General features: G+C 47.4%; 1 protein-coding gene across 2 annotated transcripts in view; it reads right to left on the reverse strand.

Annotated features, from left to right (window-relative positions):
- The window catches only part of PTPRU (protein tyrosine phosphatase receptor type U), a 558,855-nt gene that overhangs the window by 301,592 nt on the left and 234,436 nt on the right, over window positions 1-22,827 (reverse strand). For both annotated transcript variants that reach the window (XM_070764504.1, XM_070764505.1), the window contains exon 3: window positions 600-871. In XM_070764504.1, coding sequence (XP_070620605.1) covers window positions 600-871 — 272 coding nt within the window. The remainder of the gene's footprint in view (window positions 1-599; window positions 872-22,827) is intronic.

Genomic DNA, 22,827 nt, shown 5'->3' on the forward strand with positions numbered 1-22,827 from the left:
AGTTCTAAAGTTGCTTCTCTCCTTGCTTTGGAGAATCTTCCCTCTTCTTTGTGACAACCCCTGAGATATTGGAACACTACTATCATGTCTCCCCTGGTCCTTCTTTTTATTAAACTAGACATACCCAGTTCCTGCAACTGTTCTTCATATGTTTTAGCCTCCAGTTCCCTAATTATCTTTGTTGCTCTTCTCTGCACTCTTTTTAGAGTCCTTTTTACATCATGGCAAACAAAACGAGATGCAGTATTCCAAGTGTGGCCTTCCCAAGGCATTATAAAGGCACTTCACATGATCTTGATTCTATCCCACTGTTAATGTGGCCTAGAACTGTATGAGATGACCAGCCTGAAGGAGAAGTCAAATGTGTCATCAGTCTCAAATCCTTTCATAACCAAAAGAGATCTAAGTCCAGCCCACCTTGAATTCCATTGACTCCTGTCTATCACCAATTTGCTTTGAGTGGTTGAGATCCTTTACTAGTACCGGTAGTAATTATTGTAGTAGATTATTGTAGACAGCGTTAACATGCAATAAACCTGTAATCATCTCAACCACCTTGCTTCCTGATTTCTTGTGCCTGATAACAAGCCTCATCTCACCTGATATTCATTGGGCCAAAACATGCTGACGGCGAGCTCCACCTGATGCCATTGCCGACCGTGGGAGCCAGACACATTCCACACCACGCTTCCCAGTGGCCCTCCATTCATTTTGACGAAGACATTCAAAGTCCCAGGACTGTGCCCATCGCGACTGTACATGAAGTAGCTGAACTGAAGGCAGTGAGTGTCATTTTCACTCAAGGTCTGGAAGAGGATCTGTGCTTTCTGCCCTGGATTGTGCTGGGAGGAATTGACCATCAGATAAGAACCTGTAATGGAAAGAGAGGAGGAAAACACAATTTGTTTAACTAGCAATATTTGAATCTGAGTCTCTGTATATCTGATAATGCTGACATTGTTGTGACCTGCCAGCAACCTGTGTAGTTGGTAGTGGATCCAGTCCCAGATTAGGCCAATGAGGTGATGTGCAAGCAGTCTATGCAGCTGGCACCCAAGTCAGAAAGTGAGGAGGTTGGTGAGGATTCAGTGCCAGAGGCAGAGATGCCGCCGAGGCCTCACAGCAGTGTTGAGGAAGAAGAGGAGGAGCCTCTACTTTATGCATGAACAGGCAGAGCTGCCAAAAGGCTGGAATGGCTACTCAGGAGGAGGTCTCCTTGAGAGTAGGCTTGGGGCTAATTCGCCACATCCATAGCCTACTTAAGGAACAGTGAAGCTGGAAAAAACTCTGTAGGAAACAACTCGTTTGATAGCTTGTTCATTCATGTGCCTCTTGTTTGGAAAACCTCGGCTCGGCTTATCTGTCTTGGCTTCTGTTTTGTGGACTGATTCCAGGCATCTTGCCAACCTCCCTAAGATTTCTTGTGCACTTCAATTCCCAGAATTCCCCAGCCTGAATTATAGGAGTTTTAGTCCACAAGTCTTAAAGTAGCCAAGGTTGAAGGACCCCAGGTTTAGAACATTATAAGCATTTGAATCATCCCAATGTTCTTGGTGATAGCTATAACTATTGCATAAACAGTTCAAGATATACCCCATCTTAAAACTCTGGTCACCTCCCAAGACACTGCCTTTTTACACATGCACGCAAACTAAGTGCCATGCAACCTTATCACTGCTGGCATTATAGTCAAGGGAACTGTGAGAATTATTTACCATTCCTCTAGAATTCCTTCAGTCTTTATTGCCCTGAAATGCCTAACTCCACCTGGATCAAGCCATTTAATTTCCATTCTGCTTTCCTGAATCATTTAACATTAGTTGCTTCTGACTAAACTGCACTCTGTTGGTTATTACAATACCCAGAGGCCATCAATGTAATAAACCTCAATGCTTCTTGGCAGTTGGAGAACAGAGCAGCTACCTTTCTTTCTATAATCATGGATCAAAATTTATAGATTTTTTACTTCCCCTTATTCCATGGTACTTCCAGAAATACCAGAGAATAAGGATTGGCTCAAGATATATTACTACTTGGGGCTCCTAGGTGATAATTGATGCCATATCAGATGTCCCTTTATGCAACTCCACGAATGGTGACAGCACTGTGATGGAATCCCTAGCCAGGAGCTGGTCTTTGGTCAATGAAAATCTCTCCAGAGATGAGGAAAGATCTTTGGGTTCAGCTACTCCTCACAAGGAGACCTTCAAGCCAGGGTTTATCTCATGGTGACTGCTTTGATTTGTCCCTGCGGCCCTTCCCCTTCCCAGAATACCACATGAAACATCTTTGTTTTGCAAAGTTGTCCATATTAACCACCCTCATACAAAAGCATAAAGTCCAAGTGGTAAATTACTGTTGCATGGGCTAGAGATATCCTGCTGTCCAGATGAAGCTTCATTCATTCATTCATTCATTCATTCATTCATTCATTCTTTCATTCACATATTTTTCCGTCCGTCCATCTGTCCATCCATCCATCCATCCAACCAATTTCTTTATCTGCCCATTTCAAACAAGTGATTATGGGTGGTGAACAATCACAAAACCAATTGAAACCATGTACAAGAGTAACAGAAAAATAAATATAGCAGCTGTAAAATAGGCGTTGATTGCTTACCTGAACGCCTCTTCTCGTACGGTGAGCGGGTACAGCAGTCACATGGGTTGCTCTTGTCCAATCCGATGGGACTGAGCCTAGTATTAAAAAAGCTTGCTGGATCCGCCCCTTCCCCAGAATTCGCGAATCCGCAGACTTAGGCTCAGATGTGAAGGCTCTATAATGTTCCACTCTCATGTATTAGAAGAAAGATAGGTTATAGAAGGCATAGAAAGCACATAAAGGGAGGGAAGTGACTGCTGTACCCGCTCACCGTACGAGAAGAGGCGTTCAGGTAAGCAATCAATGCCTATTCTCCGTACTGAAGGAGCGGGTCCAGCAGTCACATGGGACATACCCAATAGATAAGTCCCTAGGGTGGGATTAGTTCGCTATCGTGAGAGATAACGGATTGGAGTACCCTTCTGCCGAAGGCAGCGTCCGCTGAGGCGTAAGAATCGATCTTGTAGTGCCTTATGAAGGAGTTTGGCGAGGCCCAAGTGGCTGCTTTGCAGACTTCTTCCAACGGGGCTTGAGTCGCCCAAGCGGCGGATGTGGCAGCACTTCTGGTAGAGTGCGCTGTAATATTCTTTGGAATGGAGAGGGAAGCTGACTCATAGGCCTTGGCGATGGTCCCTCTGATCCAACGGCCTATTACTGTTGAAGATACTTTGGATCCCATGGATCTGGGATGATAGGCCACGAAGAGTGCTTCAGACCTCCGAAGGGGTCCTGTGCGTTGAATATAAATTTTCAGCGCTCTAGTAAGGTCCAGAGTGTGCCATCTAATTGCCAGGGGATGATCCCGTTGGAGACAGAATGAAGGTAAGACAATATCCTGGGATCTGTGGAACATGGAACTGACCTTGGGTAGAAAGGTGGGGTCCAGGCGCAGAACCACCTTGTCCTGATGGAACTGGCAGAGGTCCTGTCTGATTGAGAGAGCTGCCAACTCAGATATGCGTCGGGCGGATGTAATCGCCACCAGGAATGCTACCTTAAAAGATAGGTACCTGAGGGACGCAGATTTCAGGGGTTCATAGGGTGCCTGGGTAAGGGAATGGAGAACCCGTGGCAAGTCCCAGGAAGGATATCTGTGGACCTTAGAAGGCCTGAGGATGGCAATACCTCTGAGAAATTCTTGGATTTCCGGAAAGGAGCGGAGAGGCTGCCTGCGAGGCCCTGCCAAGACAGAAGAAATGGCTGCCAGGTGGCGACGGATGGTGCTGGCGGAAAGGCCTTGATGGAAACCTTTCATGAGGAAGGAGATTATCCTGTGAATGGGAAGACACAGGGGAGATAAACCCTCCTGCGAGCACCACTGATGAAACTTGGACTACGTATGGTCGTAGATCCGGTTGGTAGACCCTCTTCTGGCCTTCAGGATGATTTCCACTGTGTCCGGGTCGTACCCTCGCAGGTCTAGGTCTCTCCGGATAATAGCCAGGCGGTGAGGTGGAACCACTCCGGGTCTGGATGGAATGAGGCCCCCTGCCGCAACATATCCTCCGAAACGGGGAGTCGCCAGGGGTCCTGGACGGACAGCTGTTGGAGGTCCGCGAACCAGGGCCGGCGAGGCCAGTGAGGGGCGATCAGGATTACTCGTGCCCTCTCTAGGATGATCTTGTGGATCACGTCTGGGAGAATTGGGATTGGAGGGAAGGCATACAGTAGACCTGGGGGCCAAGGACTCCTGAGAGCATTGATTGCCTCTGCCCCCGGGGATGGAAACCTGGAGATGAAGCGAGGGAGCTGGGCATTGGTTTCGGTCGCAAACAGGTCTAGAACTGGTAGACCGAACCTGAGGCAGATCTGATGGAACAAGGCCTGATGGAGATTCCATTCTCCTGGATCTATAGTCGCTCGCGAGAGCCAGTCCGCTTGGACGTTGAGGCTCCCCGAGATGTGGTCGGCTAGGAGCGACTGGAGATGTCTCTCCGCCCAGAGGCCTAATTTTAGGGCCTCCCTCATAAGGGCCTTGGATCTGGTGCCTCCCTGTCTGCAAATGTGGCTTTTTGTAGCTATGTTGTCCGTAAGGATCAGAACATGCTGGTTGATGATGTGAGGTTTGAACTTTTTGAGGGCCAGGGAGACAGCTCTCAATTCTAGCCAATTGATGGGCCTGGAGGCTTCCTCCGGTGACCACGTGCCCTGGGCTATTAAGCCCTGGGCATGGGCTCCCCATCCCGATAGGCTGGCATCCGTGGTGACAACGAACTGGTCTGGGCACCTGAAGGGAGATCCCTTGTCTAGGGCTGGAGAAGTCCACCACTTGAGGGATCTGCGAACTGCCGGTGGAATGGCGATGCGACGAGTCGAGTTGCTGTGCTCCGATCTCTGAAATGGTAACAGAAGCCACTGTAGTTCCCTGGCATGAAGACGAGCCCAGGGGATAATGCCAATGCATGACACCATCTTTCCCAGTAGGGAAGATAGGGTGACTATGGAGGCTGATTGTTGAGATAAAATACGTGAAATAAGATCCCCTATGCTGCGTTTTCTCTCAGAGGAGAGGAAAACCTGGGAAATCTCTGAATTAATGATGGTTCCCAGATGTAAAATGGAAGTGGATGGCCGAAGGTGACTCTTACCGAAATTAATGGAAAAACCGTGGTTCTGTAGGATCGACATGGTGGAAGAAAGATCTGCAGCCACTCCATCTTTAGAATTTCCATGAATTAAAATGTCATCTAAATAACATAAAATATGAATGGGCGTGGCCCGGATATGAGCCGCCAGGGATCCCAAGAGTTTGGTAAAGACTCTAGGAGCCGAGGAGAGCCCAAATGGCATAGCCCTATATTGGAAGTGTCTACCCTGAAAAGCAAAACGTAAAAATTTCCTATGGCTTTTGGCAATGGGAATATGGAGGTAGGCTTCAGTGAGATCCAAAGAGACCATGAAGTCCCCAGGATGCAGGGCAGCTATAATGGACGATAGGGAATGCATTTTAAATTTCCTGTATTTAATAAATTGGTTCAGATACTTTAGGTCTAGGATGGCTCTCCAGCCTCCCGAGGTCTTAGGGACCATAAAGAGGATGGAATAGAAGCCTAAGCCTCTCTGAAGAGAGGGGACCGGTTGGATGGCCTTAATAGCCAAAAGATGGGAAATAGCTTCCTCCATTCGGATACGAGATGGAGAAGAGCTGGGAGAGGGACAAGAAATAAAACGTTTAGGGGGGGGGGGGGGTGAAACAAACTCTAAACGGAGACCCCTTTCCACAGTGTCAATGACCCAGGGGTCCCTACAGGAGCGGTGCCAACTGGTGGAGAACCAAGCCAAGCGACCGCCTATGGGAAAGTCAGAAAACTCACCATCTGGGTTTTTTGGAAGCCCTGGAAGATGAGAATCCCCTCTGATAGCGGGAACCTCTGCCCCTGGTGTTCCTGGATTGGGATCGAAACCGGGGAGAATACTGACCTGGATTCCTTTGAAAGTTGAACCCCTGATCCTGTTGACGGGCGGGGCGCCGAAAGGACTGCGGCTTAGCAACCTTCTTGGTGGTAGGCCCTAATACTTTTTTCTTGTCCGTAGTCTCTGTGAGGAGAGGGTCCAGAAGGTCCCCGAAGAGGAGATTGCATTTCAGTGGACCCATGGCTAGCTGCCACTTCTGTCTTACTCCCGCCTGCCAAGGGCGGAGCCATAATAGTCTTCTGGCCGTTGTGGAGGCCGCTACTGACCTGGCAGCAAACCTGGAGGATTGCAGAGTAGCATCCGCTACATATTGGGCGGCTGCGAAGATTTTGTTGAAATCTTGTTGGCCTCGTAGATCATCTGGAGGCAGATGTTGCTGGAGCTGACGAAGCCACAAGAGCATAGCTCTAGAGAAGAAGGAAGCTGCTGCCGCACTTTTAATGGCCCATGAATCAGCGAAGAAACCTCTCTTGAGCATTTGCTCAAGACGCTTGTCCTCTGGACGGAGGACCTCCTCTGCTTCGCCAGGCATGGCAGCAGCAGAGTGGAGGGTCTTGACTGGTTCATCTGGCTTGGGGCAGGTAAGGAGCTCCTCATAAGAAGGAGAGAGTTTATACAACTTTTTATCCTTGGAAGTGGGGTTGAAGCCAGAGGCTGGATGGTCCCACTGTTTAAGCAAGGCATCTTTAAACAATTTGGGCATAGGAATTACCTCATTATCTTCCTGTTCTTCCATGAAATAAGGTAGATTTTCCTCCGGAGGGTCTGTGGAAGTGGTAGCCTGCTTCTCTTGCCCGGCCAGCCCCGTGGACGCTCTGGCCTTGAGGAGGAGAGATTTGAATAATTGAGATGGAAAAATGGCTGCCGGGGCTGGAATCTTAATTTGAGATTCCTCGTCTTCTGACAGACGCTGAAAAGGGTCATCATCCTCTTCAACATCCACGTCCTCATTTTCTTCCTGAGAAGAATCTGAGTCCTCCATGACTGGGGCTCTATAGGCAGGAGGAGAGCTCACGGGACGGGAGGAGCGTGGAGGGGGATGAGACAGAGAAGGCACATTGATAGCTGAGAGTTTAGCATCAATGGCTTTAGACAATACAGAAAATATAGATTGAAACTCCGGAGGTAAGGAAGAAATATCAGCTGGAAGGTTAGAAGGATTCCTGAAGTCCTGCGAAGATCCTGGCTGGGAGGAATCTTCTATGATATCTGGCTCCTCTGGACCTAAACCCCATAGGTTAGGTTGGGGAGGATTTAGGTTTGGCTCATCCAGAGAAAGCACAGTAGCCCCAGAGGGAGGCAGATTAAGGGCCTCTGGGGGGGCTGGGTTTACGTGCACTTGGGCCTGCACCTTTAAACGTTTGGCAGATTTATCATGTATTTTTTGCAGGGCTAGATCCCTTCTCTTCTCAGCCCTGGTTGACTTGGCCAAAGAATGGGCTTCTGAGGAAGAGGAGGCAGAGGCCTGGGGGATATTAGAGGATTCATCACCAGTAGGCCTGACCTCTCTGGGACCTTTGGTAGTGCCTCTCTTGGGAAAAGAAGCCATAGTCTGAACAATTACAGAAGACAAGGCTTGAGCCAAAGGTAGATCTAGGGGGGAGAAGATTTGAAAAGCTTTCCCAAGAGGAGAAGTGACCCTGCTCCTAGGCCCAGGAGCGACTGCGACTTAGGGGCAATCTGGACGGAACCAGAGTTCGTGTCCCTAAATGCAGTGTGGTAGGCCTCACTAAACTTAACTTAAGTAAACCAAGGCACACTGGTTGGAGGCCACACCGGTGGAGAATGGACCTGAGGAAACTCACAGCTACTCCGGGGTCAAAAGCGGCGGACTGGAAAGCACTTAAAGGTTGACCAAGAAGGGAAACCGAAAGTGCCTATTTATTTACTGGGCACGAGGGCCTTCGCGCCAAAACCCCCCCCAAAAAAACAAAAAAAAAACAACCGCTCCGTTTGCAAACGAAGGGAGCTAAGTCCGGGAGACAAACAAGTCCCACACCGCAGGAGGTAAATAGCCCTTTAGATTTGTCAGGAAAATACAATAGCTTGCCCGGCAGGACCTCCAGGCCGAGAGGAATAGAAAAAAATTCCAATCCGGCCGCAGCAGCAGCAACGGAGGGAAAAAAAGCCGCGAATGGCTGCACTGCTAACTTCTCCCCCCCACTCCAAGCCGGAACGGCTGAGTTAGCCGGCAAGCTGAATAAAAGGAATAATCTTACTTGAATTGGTGAAAGGAACGAAGGGAAGGAGTTTTAGAGTTGGAACGAGCTTTCACGGACCCGCATGGATCGTGGGACTGAGCGAATTCTGGGGAAGGGGCGGATCCAGCAAGCTTTTTTAATACTAGGCTCAGTCCCATCGGATTGGACAAGAGCAACCCATGTGACTGCTGGACCCGCTCCTTCAGTACGGAGAAAGAAATATCAACATAAGCAAGAAAATTGGTCCTTAGCACATCCAAAAGGCAGAGGCTATTTATTTTATTCTATCATCTATCTATCTATCTATCTATCTATCTATCTACCTACCTACCTACCTACCTACCTATCCATCCATCCATCTATCTAGTCTGAACATATACAAGATAGCAGGTATTAGTATAAACATAAACAAAGTAAATACAGATAAATGAGGGCAGTGGGACAGGTATGGTAGGCACGCTGGTGTGCTTGTGCACGCCCCTTACAGACCTCTTAGGAATGGGGTGAGGTCGACAGTAAACAATCTAAGGTTAAAGTTTTTGGGATTTGGGGAAGAAACACACAGTCAGATCCCTCTGTTACTGAAGTTGTATTTTTTGCAGTCGAGTTTCGAACGATTTACATTGAGTTTGAATCTATTGTATGTTTGTGTATTGTTGCAGTTGAAGCTGAAGTATTCATTGACAGGTAGGACACTGCAGTAGATTATTTTATGAACCATATTTATGTCAGATTGAAGGTGACATAGCTTTAAGGTATCTAATCCCAAAGTTTCAAGTCTGGTGGAATAAGGTATTCTAATGCGAGTAGATGAGCGGGGAAAAATTATTGTGAAATATTTCTGGACTCTCTCAATTGCATTAATGTCTGATATGCAGTGTGGGTTCCAATGCTGTGTTTGAGAATTGGTCTAACAAATGTTTTGTATGCTCCAGTTAGCAGTGTAATATTGCCAGAGAAGAAACTACAGAAAATTAGATTATTTATTTATTTATTTATTTATCAGATTTGTATGCCACCCCTCTCCGTAGACTCGGGGCGGCTAACAACAATAATAAGACAATATAAACAAATCTAATATTTAAGTTAATTTAAAAACCCTAATTTAAGAAACCAATCATACATACAGACATGCCATGCATAAATTTTATAAGCCTAGGGGGAAGGGAAAGTCTCAATTCCCACATGCCTGACGAGAGGTGGGTTTTAAGGAGCTTACGAAAGGCAAGGAGGGTGGGGGCAACTCTGATATCTTGAGGGAGTTGGTTCCAAAGTGTCGGGGCCACCACAAAGAAGGCTTTTCCCCTGGGTCCCGCCAAATGACATTGTTTAGTTGAAGGGACCCGGAGAAGGCCAACTCTGTGAGACCTAACTGGTCGCTGGTGAAAAACATGATATGAAATGTATATGCTGCCCAACTTGATTAGACTTGTTACTCATTGCTATTCTTGCTCTTTTTAAAAGCAAGAATGTATGTTTTTTTTAATTGTAATGTTTATATTGTGCACTATACCTAACTTTCTATCTGTTTTTTCCCCGCTTATATTATACAAGGCTTATATAACAATGGGACCAAAAGAAAACGACAATATTCAAGTCATCCCAGGAGTTTCAACAGCTGAAGGTAGACTAAATCCAGGTCTCTCTCCTCCTGGATCTATGCTTTTCCCACTAACAACACCTTGATAATTACATTGCAAAAGCTTGGGTCAACAACCGTCTCTCAAATTGATTTCTAAAGCAATTGATGGTAAAAGATTGGAGGGGCCGTACAGTGAACAGCAGATTGCCTGTCCGAGCTCTTTGCCATTACTCCATTCTGGTTTTGCTGCAATGTTATTATATCAACAGAGAAAGCACCTTTATATATACTCAAACCATCTGGCCCATCTACTTCAGTTCTGCCAACTGTGATCAGCAGCAGCTGGTCTCAAGATTTCTCCCCAGACAGATCATGCGAACTGCCACTGAGCTACAGCATCCTCTACACAGGACGATCGAGGAAATTCCCCAAAGATAAGCCTTTCCCATCATAACCTATATATGATGCGGCCGATCTGTCTCAGAAATTAAAACTGCTGCCCAATGGCTCTGCTAGAAATGGCAATTTTCCAGGAGAGACATCAACTCGCCCTATGCCCAAGAAAAGGAAGGCAAGTTGTCCTCGATTAACAGCCACAAATTGAGTCCCAAATTTCTGCCGTTAAATGAGACATTTGTTAAAGGAGTTTTGCCCCATGTTACAATCTTTCCCCCCGCCGCCGTTAAATTAATCACTGCAGTTATTACTTGTTTGTTTGTTTGTTTATTGATTGATTGATTGTTAGAGTTGAAAGGGACCATGAAGGCCATCAAGTTCAACCCCCTGCCCAAGCAGGAACCCTATAGCACATTACCTAGAAACATAGAAGATAGCAGAAAAAGACCTCATGGTCCATCTAGTCTGCCCTTATACTATTTCCTGTATTTTATCTTAGGATTGATATGTGTTTATCCCAGGTATGTTTAAATTCAGTTATTGTGGATTTACCAACCACGTCTGCTGGAAGTTTGTTTCAAGCATCTACTACTCTTTCAGTCAAATAATATTTTCTCACATTGCTTCTGATCTTTCCCCCAACTAACCTCAGATTGTGCCCCCTTATTCTTGTGTTCACTTTCCTATTAAAAACACTTCCCTCCTGAATCTTATTTAACCCTTGAACATACTTAAATGTTTCAATCATGTCCCCCCTTTCCCTTCTGTCCTCCAGACTATTGAGTTCATTAAGTCTTTCCTGATAAGTTTTATGCTTAAGACTTTCCACCATTTTTGTAGCCTGTCTTTGTACCCGTTCAATGTTATCAATATCTTTTTGTAGGTGAGGTCTCTGGAAGGGAACACAGTATTCCAAATGTGCTCTCACTAGCACTCTATACAGCAGGATCACAATCTCCCTCTTCCTGCTTGTTATACCTCTAGCTATGCAGCCAAGCATTCTACTTGTTTTTCCTACCGCTTGACCGCATTGTTCACCCATTTTGAGACTGTCAGAAAATGTTGACTTAGTCAAACCATAATGTTAAATTAGTCAAACCATTCTTATGTAACTTCTGACTTCCCCTTGGAATTGGCTTGTCAGAAGGTCGCAAAAGGAGACCCCCCAGGACACTGCAACCGTCATAACTATGAGTCATTTGCCAGGTATTTGAACATTAATCATATGACTGCGGGGCTGCTGCAATGGTCATAAGTGTGAAAAACGATAATGTCACTTTTTTTCTGCACCGTTGTAACTTTGAACGAACTGTTTGTAAGTCGTGTACAACTACAGGTAGTCCTTGATTTACAACCATCCATTCAGTGACTGAAGTTATGAAAAAAAAACTGAAAAGGTAACATTATGATCATTTTTCACACTTACAACCATTACAACATCCTCAAGCTTTCCCTTAATAACTGCCGTGATTCACTTAGCAACTGTGGCAAAAAAAAAAAAGGTCATTAAATACGGCTCAAATCACTTGACTTCTTCTTGCTTAGCAAATTTGCTTGTATATTTTCGACTCATAAACTGAGTATCAGGGTTCCGACTGATTCCCGAATTAAATCATGTGCCTCGAGCCAGGTTTCAGAAGAAATCCAGTTATTAATTAGGAGCTTCATGTCGGCACGTTCCCAAGTGAAGCCAGCTTGGACCATACATAATTTATGGCTCAATTATGACCCTATTTCCCCCCTCCCCCCAAGGTCTATCACCAATCACATTTGCCAATGGAGCAACTTTGTGTACAGTTTACTCCCCTCCAGCTGCCGTGGGTAACTCCTGGTTACAGCCTTGAGAGAGCTAAGTGTGGAATGTGCCTTTGTCTTTGTCTGCCATGCCTTCCACAGACTATGGCAAATCATGTTTCTCCAGCACTCCACCGACTTCATTGGCTGCCCATTGGTTTGTGGATGCAATTCAAAATGTTGGTTATGACCTATAAAGCCCCACATGGCATCGGACCAGATTACTTATGGGACCGCCTCCTGAAACATGAGTCCCAGCGACCGGTTAGGTCCCACAGAATCAGCCTTCTCCTGGTCCCATCAACTAGGCAATGTTGTTTGGCGGGAGCAAGGGGAAAAGCCTTCTCTGTAGGGGCCCCGGCCCTCTGGAATCAGCTCCCCCCGGAGATTCATACTGTCCCCACCCTCCTCGTCTTCTGTAAGAGTCTGAAGACTCTTCTATGCTGCCAGGCTTGGGGCTGTTAGAGTCTAGTCCCCTGACCAATGAATGCTATGTATGTGTGTGGTCTGAGTGAGAATGCCTGACTTTTAATAATTGGGGATTTTAGATTAGTTGGATTTAGGACATTGTATTATATTGTTTTGTTTTATATGCTGTAAGCCACCCCGAGTCCTCGGAGAGGGAGAGCATATAAATCCAATTAATAAATAAAATAAATAAACTTGAGAGCTGGCCAAGGATGCATCGTGAGCTGACACTGAGGATACCCTGAAAGGCATTGAGCCAGCACCCACCCACCCCAAATTGTGATTTTAAAAAAAACTCACCATGGTCTCTGCTTTATTGTCTTGGATTCTGTAACTAATAAGAATGGTCCAATTTATTTAAATCAAGTATCTGTTTCCCAATAGCATCCTTTTAATTTTTAATTGTGTTTATTCATTTAATTTACACAAAGGGATATGATTGTCTATTTCCTACCCCCTCTCTCTTTTTTGTAGAATTCCTCTTCAAAGAGAATCAACCCGAGAGGGGGAAGCAGCAGGTTATTCACCAGGAGGGTGCGTAGCAATCTGACATACACCCACACAACTCTTCCCTGCCTTCAACTGGGTGTCAGCAGAGCTAAAAGCCACCTCCCTTCTCACGACAGACTGCAATTCTCACACAAGATTCCTTTTTGAAGAGGTAGGAAGTTAAAACCCCACCTCTCTCCTAGAAAATGAAATATTCTAGGAAATATTAAAAGGGCAGAATATTTCACCCTAGAAGGGAGACAGAAATTTACCCCACACACCGATATCTTTGTCAGTGGGCTATTAATGCCTGAGCCAGTTCATCTGCAACACAAAAGACATGGCCCTGGGGACATGATAGGATTAGCCCTCTACCCATCTAGCAACAGAACTCAACATATGGCACCTGGGGAGGTTATGTCACCCAGCAAGATTCAGACAGACCTGGGACAGAGTCAGCCTACAAAGTTAGCTAAGACCCCGCCCCCTAGGAGTCTGACAGCCAATGAGATACATTCATTCATTCATTCATTCATTCATTCATTTGAATTTGTATGCCACCGAACTCCCAAGGGACTTACTGTATTTTTCGGAGTATAAGACGCACCTTAGTTTTGGGGGAGAAAAATAGGGGAAAGAATCTGGTTACTGGCTAGCATCCTTAATGTGGTCAGCTTCAGCACATTATTTTATCCCCTGGTTAGGGCTTTAAAAAAAACCTTATTCGGAGAGAGTAACAATGAAAAAGCTTGCAAGCCGGTAAAAGCTGGGAACATTGTTAGCACCTGGTTAGAAACATTCGGAGCAAGTAGAGAATGGGTGGGAGTGGGGGTCCTACAAAGACAGGATTTGGAAGACATTCTTAATTGAGATTAACAATGAAAGAGCTTGCAAGCTGGGAAGAGCTGGGAACATCGTTAGCACCTGGTTAGGGCTGGAAAGAAACTTATTTAGAGCAGGTTAGAGCAATGGAAAAACTCTTCAAAGACTTAGGGCTTGGAAAACATTATTCTCAGAGAGAAACAATGAAAGAGCCTGCAAGGTAAGAGCTGGGAAGATCGTTAATAGCTAGTTAGGGCTGGGGGGAAAAGTTACATTCAGAGTATAAGACACACCCTAATTATCAGCCTCTTTTAGGGAGGAAAAAGGCGCATCTTATACTCTGGAAAATGTGGTCATTTCTTGCACAGGGACAGGAATAAGGTGAGGCCCAAGAGAAGGTATAAAACTCAGGCACACTCAGCATCCCTGCCCTTTTTCTTCTTCACCCAACATCTTTAAGGCAGGAGATCCTGTCCCCAAATAAAACCATCTTTTCAAACAGCCACCATGAATCCAGTGTCTTTTTCCACACTTGGAACTGATATTTCTTCCAACAAAGACATAAGATCCAGAGGCTAAAGATCACCATCAAATCCAAACCACAGCTGAGATGGGGGAACCTCCACCATTTTGTATCAGCATCTGCCATGTTCCTTTGCTTTGGAGGTTGAGCTCTGGGGTGGATAGTTATCTATCCAAAATAATGGATACATGGGGAGGGGAGGGAAGATGAATCAAACAGAAACAAGGAGGAAATAATTGGCCGTATTGGAAAGAGAAGTGTTCTGCCTATTTTCCAAACTATGAAATCTTAAGCTCCAGAGATGATGTTCCTTAATTATGACTTGGATCAACAGAGAAAGAAAGACAAAAAATAAACCCAAAACCCTGGAACAGCTGTGCAAGATTCTGCTCAAATAAAATACACTCCTTTTTCTGTTGTAAATTTTCTCTTAATTAAATCTGATGTGCTGCCTTTTAGCCTCACAAAGGACACCTAAAGATTGCTCATCAAGTTGCACTCTTGGAGATAATAAGCAAAATTGTATTTATCTGCAACCTCAACTTTAGTTGGCTCTGGAAGCAGTTCAGATATAGTACAACTGAAACAGGGAGACAGCCTCTGATGGCTGTGTTACACTATAAAGATATGGCTTAAAAGGAGAAAGGAAAAAGCAGAAAAGAGGAGTGGGCGGAAAAGCAAACTCAGCAAACACATCTTAATGGCTGGTATGAATGTGTGTAACAAACCTGGGAGGATAAAACTGGAACTCTAGATTCCATTCTGCATTGCTTCAGCCTTTTAAAAATGCTTTGATGCACATAAGCTTAATATATTTTCTATAGTATTGCTTCCACTTTTATTTGTCTCCTCATTTTTTATTTTAGGAAGTGTTTTACAGGCACAACCGAGAGAGAAAATAAAGAGAAATGGAAAAGTAAATTTACAAACTGTATAAAAGTTTTACTAGGGAAAAATTGTTGAGGGAAGCTACTTTATGAAACAAGTGGCGCAAGATCTTTATGTTAACCCTGCCACAAATTTGGACAAGGAGTTGACACATATATAATGGCAAAATCATATGGAACATGAAACATCATGTGCACAAATCATTCCTCCTTTATCTTGAGGAGGGAGGGAAGGACCGTTGAACTTACCTGAACGGTCTTCTCGCTGCACTGTGAGGAGAGTCCAATGTGGGTTGTTCTTCAGCCTCATTGGCAGGGACTGAGTTAAAAATTAACATAATTATGTCCCGCCCCCCCTCTACCTCCTCAGGTTCAGTCAAGAAAAACGAAGGAATAGTGTAAACAAACCAATTTTATTAACTAAGAAGTTAAACTGGTAACGTACTGAACCCCTGGGCCAAGAAGCCGGGAGGGTTTGGACTCTCCTCACAGTGCAGCGAGAAGACCGTTCAGGTAAGTTCAACGGTCCTTCTCCCCTGCACTGTTCGGAGAGTCCAATGTGGGATATACCCAAGCAAACCAACTAGGGCGGGATAGGCTGGACCAGGGGTGTCTGAACACAAACCCGTTGCAGCACTCTGCGACCGAATGCCGCTTCCGATGAAGCGAATGAGTCTATACGGTAGTGTCTGATGAAAGTCGTGGGGGCCGCCCAGGTTGCGGCCCGACAGATGTCATCGATTGACGCCTGTGTGTTCCAGGCGGCAGTGGTGGCTGCACTTCTGGTAGAGTGAGCCGTGATTGTCCTTGGCAAAGGTGTCCCACGTGTCCTGTATGCCTCCATAATGCAGGACCGGATCCATCGGCTGATAGTTTTAGAGGACACCTTGTTGCCCATGGATCCTGGGAAGAAGGAAACGAATAATGCTTCTGATTTCCTGAAAGAGCTGGTCCGTCGAATGTAAATCTTTAGAGCTCTACGGACGTCCACTTTGTGCCAGCGTAAGACTGACGGGTGTGAACCGTGGGTACAGAAGTCCGGTAATATTATGTCCTGGGATCTATGAAATCTTGTGTTGACCTTCGGCAGAAAGCTGGGATCTAACCGAAGAGTAACTCGATCTGGGTGGAACACGCAAAGGTCCGGCCGGACTGACAATGCCGCGAGTTCCGACACCCTGCGAGCAGATGTGATGGCCACTAAGAACGCTACTTTGATTGATAGAAGGCGAAGCGTGATTTCTCTCAGTGGTTCAAAAGGAGGTCCTGTAAGGGCCTGTAAGACCAAAGTCAAATCCCAGGATGGGAAGTGATGGATAACTGGAGGAGAAAGATTCGAGGCTCCTCGGAGAAAGTCTTTAACCCATGGATGATGGGAAATCGGTCGAAGGGGGTCTGGTCTTAAGACCGTGGCGATAGCTGCCACCTGCCTGCGAAGGGTGTTTGGGGTCAGCCCTTCGTCCAGCCCCTTCTGTAGGAAGTCTAATAGATGTAAGATGGAGGCTGAGCGAGGGGGGATCTCTCGAGCTCTGCAGAATCTACAAAACGCTGCCCATGTCGCTTGGTAAATGCGAGTCGTTGACGGGCGTCGAGCCGATTGGATGGTATGGATGACCTTTTCCGACAGGGATTCCGCCCTCAAGCGGTCCCCCTCAATCTCCACACGGCAAGCCTCCACCACTGAGGCTCTGGGTGCACCAATGACCCCTGGGTGAGGGAGAGTCTGTGGTATGGGATCCTCCATGGCGGGGAGGTTGAGAGGTCCATCAAGTCCGCGAACCATGGTCGTCTGGGCCAAAAGGGGGCGACGAGAATCACCTCCGCCTGCTCCGAGAGTATCTTGGAGACTACCCTGGGTAGAAGGCAAGTCGGAGGGAAGGCGTAGAGTAGACCCCTTGGCCATGGGGAGAGGAGCGCATTGATACGGTCGGCTCCCGGGCACGGGAACCGGGAGTAGAATCGGACCACTTGGTTGTTGAGGTGGGTCGCGAACAGGTCCACTACCGGTTCCCCATAACGGTGTATAATGTCCTGGAAAACCTCCGGGTTCAATGACCATTCCCCCGGGTCGATGGTTGTGCGGCTCAACCAATCCGCCTGGGTGTTGTCTGATCCTGAGATGTGTTCTGCTTGGATCGAGACCAGGTGTGTTTCCGCCCAAGACATCAGGGAGTGAGCCTCCTCCATCAAACGGCCCGACCTCGTACCTCCCTGATGATTTATATGGGCCCTTGTTGCTACGTTGTCCGTCATGACGAGGACATGCTGTCCCTCTACCCGGTCTTTGAAGGAGTGGAGTGCCTTGAAGACTGCCCTTAGTTCTAGTAAGTTGATATTGGGGTCCCTCAGGTCGTCTGCTGTCCAGAGACCCTGGGCCACTCTGGAGCCGCAATGTGCTCCCCAGCCGGAGAGGCTCGCATCTGTAGTGATCGTCACCTCCCGATGGTGTAGGAAGGGAGAGCCTCTGGTCAGCGCTTGGGACGTCCACCAGGGCAGAGAGTGACGGACGGGTAACGTGAGACGTACCTGGTGTTTGGAGTGGCTCATGCGTGCTCTTTGGAAGGGGAGGAGGAGCCATTGAAGCGGGCGGGCATGCAGCCGCGCCCATGGGACGATGCTGATGCAGGAGATGAAGACTCCTAGCAGCTGGGATAGAAGGGCCAAGGGGACCCTGGTGCGGTGCTGAATAGAAGCTATCAGCGTCCTCACCCTCTGCTGCCTCTCTGATGACAGGTAAACGATTCCGGCTGCAGAGTCTATCAGAGTTCCCAAATGTAAGAGCTGTTTGGTTGGATTCAGGTGGCTTTTCACATAGTTGATCGTGAAACCACAGGTCTCTAGAGAACGTATTGTCCGTTGTAGATCTAGTCTGGCCTGTTGAGGGCTGCTGGACAAGATGATTACGTCGTCCAGATAGGCCATGAGACGAATGGATCTGGTTCTCAGGTCGGCTGTCAGTACATCCAGAAGCTTGGTGAAAGCTCTGGGGGCCGATGAAAGTCCGAAGGGCATTGCCCTGTACTGGAAATGATGGTCCTGTATACAAAAGCGGAGGAAACGTCGATGATGTGGATGAACTGGTACGTGCAGGTACGCCTCTTTGAGGTCGATGGAGGTCATCCAGTCGTGGTGTCGGATGGATGCCAGGATTGACTGTAAGGAATGCATCTTGAAACGTTGGTAGCGAACATAGATGTTCAGCTGCTTGAGGTTGAGAATCAGGCGGTAGCCGCCGGACGTCTTGGGGACCAAGAACACGATAGAGTAGAACCCCTGTCCTTGTTGATGTACTGGCACCGGTTCTATTGCCCCAATGTCCAACAGGTGTTGTACTTCCCTGGCAATCAGGGAACATCTTGGTTGAGATAGCGACGGGCATTGTAGGAATCTGTCCGGAGGAGTCTGTAGGAAGTTGATGCGCAGACCATTCTTCACGGTATCTAGCGCCCAAATGTCGGTGGAAATAGCCGCCCAAGAGCCTGAGAAGGACTGCAGGCGTCCACCGATGGGTACCTGGATGGGTAAGTCATTTTTGTTTTCGGTACCCTCCTCTGTTCCCGCCCCGAAAGGATCTGCGGGGCTGTTGGAACTGTCGGTTCCTGTCTCCATAACCTGTTCTGTCGGACCTGAAGGATGGCTGCGTGTAGGAGCTCTGTCCATATGGCCTGGTGTTTGAGGCCGCAGGCGCGGCCGTGTCCGCTCGAAAGGGCTGCCTTCTGTAGTATGGGGCCGCCCGCCTGTCTTGCCTCCTCGCCGACCTTGGCAGCACCTTTTTCTTGTCTTTATCCTCGATCAAGACTTTATCTAGTGATTCTCCAAAAAGTGTGGTCCCTTGGTAGGGCGCGGTTGCAAGACGCCATTTCGATTTGGCGTCCGCTTGCCAAGAGCGGAGCCATATTAGGCGTCGAGTGGAAAGGTTGGTAGCCATCGCCCTGGATGAAAACCTAGAAGCAGCCAAGGTGGCATCGGCGGAGAACTCCGTGGAGGCGATCAATTTATTAATGTCTTGGCGAAGGCGAGCGTCCTCCGGGCCCAACCTGGGGAGGATGTCTCGAAGCCAAAGGATTGAGGCCCGGTTGAAGAAGGAGGCTGCCATAGCAGCTCTCAAGGACCAGGCACATAGCTGGTGCATTCTCCGGATCAGGTTCTCGGCCTTCCTATCATCGGGCCGCAAACCATCCGCCATCTCCGATGGAACCAGGGCATTGGAAATTAGCGAGGTAACCGGGGTATCCACAGCCGGGTATTGGAGCAAATCCTCTATTTCTGGATCGAAGGAGTAAAGCTTCTTGTCCAGAGCTGAGGGACCCAGAGCTGCTGCTGGTTGCTGCCAGGGCCTCTTTATGTTTTCTGCAAATATGGGCACTGCAGGGATAGTTTCTGAGTCCCTTTGAGGCTCATTAATGAGTCTGGAAGCGGGTAATGTGCCCACATCCTGGTCAGCCGTCTTTTGGGCACTGGTCAAAGTTAGTGTGGTTCTGGCCTTGTTTAGGAGAACCCTGAAAATGGGTGCCTTGAATAAGCCTGCTAATACAGGCTGTTCTGGTAAGGTGGCTTCATCCCCCGACAGCTCATTCTCTGGGTCTGAAAAGGCCTCTCTGAACTCTTGCTCCTCCTGAAAAGAGTCATGCAGGGAAGGTGCAGGTGCAGGAGCTGACCAGATATCCTGCCTGCTGGGGCGAGGTGGCAGTGGGGATTGATGTTGTTGTTGGGCCCCAATTGCTATGCCCTGTGCATAAGCTGAAGCAATCATGTCTTGTACCGAGGGAGACATGGCTTGCCAGTTATCTGTAGAGCCCCTGAGCCCTGCTGCTGTGGGCGTGAATGTGGCTGTAGCTGCTGGAGGTTGAGAGGCAGGCCTGCTCCATTCTGATCTCTGAAATCCCTCAGATGGTGGGGGGGCACTTAATGGGCGGTCTGGTGAAAGACCCCCAGCGCTTTGAAAGGGAGGCCCCTCGAAGGTGGCCGATGACAGGGGAGGAGGACCCAGCGGGCTTTGATAAACGGGTGGAATAACCATGGCTGAGGGGCTAGGCCCTTGTCTTGGTTTTGCTTTGTCCAGCTGGGCCTCGAGGGCCTTTATTTTCTTCTCAGCCTCCTTTAGTGCATTGGAGGACTGAGAGCTTTTCCCCTTAGATTTTGAGCTGGGCCCCTTGTCCTTACTTTTATTCTTGGAGGAGGAGGGCACAGGAGCGCTGGGACTGGATTGAGACATGTTTGTAACAACACCGAGCCAAAAACACGAGGTTACTGCTTAAAAGCAAGTAAAATGGTGGACTAGGGAAGCTGGTGTCCCCTAAATAACATGTCATCTGTTTTTCCTGCTCGTGATTGGCTGGATACTAGGTAGAAGCCCATAATAGCTTCGTTGTCCTGGCAACGCCCTGAAGCAAGATGGCGGCCCTGGGATAGGCTGAAAAGAGCCTAGTCACTCTGACCCCTTAGCAAACAAGATGGCGGCCGTGACATCAGGCGGGAAAAGCTCTGCTTCTCAAACGGCCGGAGGGGGACTCAGAGGCTTTGGCCCTGCGCCAAAATGGCGGGCGCAACTTCGGGCAGCTCGGCAATCACCTTCTGCACCCCCCCCTTTCAATTCCTTCGATCTCTGCTCCTCTGAGCGATCGGGAACAAGGTGGCTGCAAAGGGCCTCCGAACAGCTGATCTTTTTTTCTTTTTTTCATTGCCGATCGGCAGGAACGCTGTCTGGGAGCTGCTGGGATCGCCTTACAGCTGATTTCCCCCCATGGGGAAATTCTGTGTACTGATTGCTCCTCTGATCGGTAAGAACCGATACTCGGAGACTCGTTGCGCTGGAAGAGTGGTTGGGGGGGGGGGTCTGATCGCGGGCGTCAGGGACCCCAATCCAGCGATCCCTTTCAGCAAGGCAATACTCCGGAGAGCAGTGGCCTCTCAGGGATTGAAGAGACGGAGAACAATACCCCGGAGGGCAGTGGTTCTCGAGATCCAGGTCTTCCTCCTATAGAGAAAGGGAAAAAAAGGAGAAAAAATTATTGTTAGTAAACATCCTATAAATCTCACATACTGTGAGAAGAAAACTCATAGTCCCTACACTATGACTGAGTTTTTAAGACTGAACCTGAGGAGGTAGAGGGGGGGCGGGACATAATTATGTTAATTTTTAACTCAGTCCCTGCCAATGAGGCTGAAGAACAACCCACATTGGACTCTCCGAACAGTGCAGGGGAGAATGAGGGAGGGAGGGAGGGAGGGAGGGAGGAAGGAAGGAAGGAAGGAAGGAAGGAAGGAAGGAAGGAAGGAAGGAAGGAAGGAAGGAAGGAAGGAAGGATTTTCCCATAATTCCCTGATGTGGGAGGTGTTGTTTTAAGGAATGACAAAATAAAAACATTTTCATGGCATTATGTGAAACCAAATGCAACTCCTTTGAGTCAAATAACAGCATCTTGCAGAGATTTTGAGGATGAATTGCAGAGTCTTCTTAAAGCTGTCATTAGTTTTAGAATCTTGGACCACAGTATTCTCTCATCCTTTAGCATCTTATCAGAGTCTGCTAAGCAGCATATGCTGTACATTAAAAGCCTATTCTTCCCTAAGAACACATTCTTGCATGGGTCCGGATAACACGAGGCAGAACTGAATGCTAGCAGTTTTGGAGGAAGCTTAAGTTCACCAAAATACAAACAATCAGTTGAAGACAAAGATGCTCATGTCCAAGAGTGACCATAGGGGAGAGACAAAGATGGGAGAATGTGGGATAGGGTAGAATTCTGAACAATACTCCACATTGCAGAAATGTATTATTGGCCCCAATAGATTGCTCTGGAAATTATATTGTGGGTATGTAAACAGAAAAGAAGGGTAGATAATAATTCGCAGAATGAATAAGAAAGAAATTGTGAATTGAGATGATCTTTCATTAGACAGAAAGAATATTGATCTCCAGGGCATCAAGAAGTTTCATTATCCATCCAGCAGACATTTCAACAGTTGGGACTCAAGTTATTAACACCTGAAAATTGCCTAGCAACCACAAAGACCCATTTTTCTGATAGGTTTCTACTAGAGGGCTCCAGAGAGGCTGTCTTCTCCAGCATAATTTTATAAGGCATCTTTAAGAATTGGAAAGAATTCAGAATTTCACCCAGTGTGTGATCTTCCATCACAGAGAGGCAATAACAATGCCTCCTGCAGTGTAGCATAATTACCTTAGAGCTGGGAATTTCTGTAGATCCAGTTTTTCTCACTCTACATGTGATTTCACCTTCCATTATGCCACTATTAAAGCTACCGCATCCCACTCTGCCTACAGGAGGCTTCATGGAGGAAGCTGCACCCCAATGGACTTTTATTTGCCAGAAAGCTAATTAAAGTCTCTACCAGGATATCATCTCAGAGAGGTATAGAATTTGTTAAAAGCTGATTATTTGTATGACGGGCTTGCCACGTAATTCAGCCTACTGGTAGCAAGTAACATTTCTCAGTTTTGGTATCCTTGCAGAATTATTACTGATCTTACCATTTATACAAGGAGAGGGAAGGGAGAGGGGGAGAGGAGAGGAGGAGAGGGGAGAGAAGGGGAGGAGAGGGAAGAGGGATGGAGGGGAGAGGAGGGGAGGAGAGGAGAGGAAGGGAGGGGAGAGGATAGGAGGGAGAGGAGGGGGGAGGAGGGG

The sequence above is a fragment of the Erythrolamprus reginae genome, chromosome 11 (assembly GCF_031021105.1).
Source record: "Erythrolamprus reginae isolate rEryReg1 chromosome 11, rEryReg1.hap1, whole genome shotgun sequence".
NCBI classification, from domain to species: Eukaryota; Metazoa; Chordata; class Lepidosauria; order Squamata; family Dipsadidae; genus Erythrolamprus; species Erythrolamprus reginae.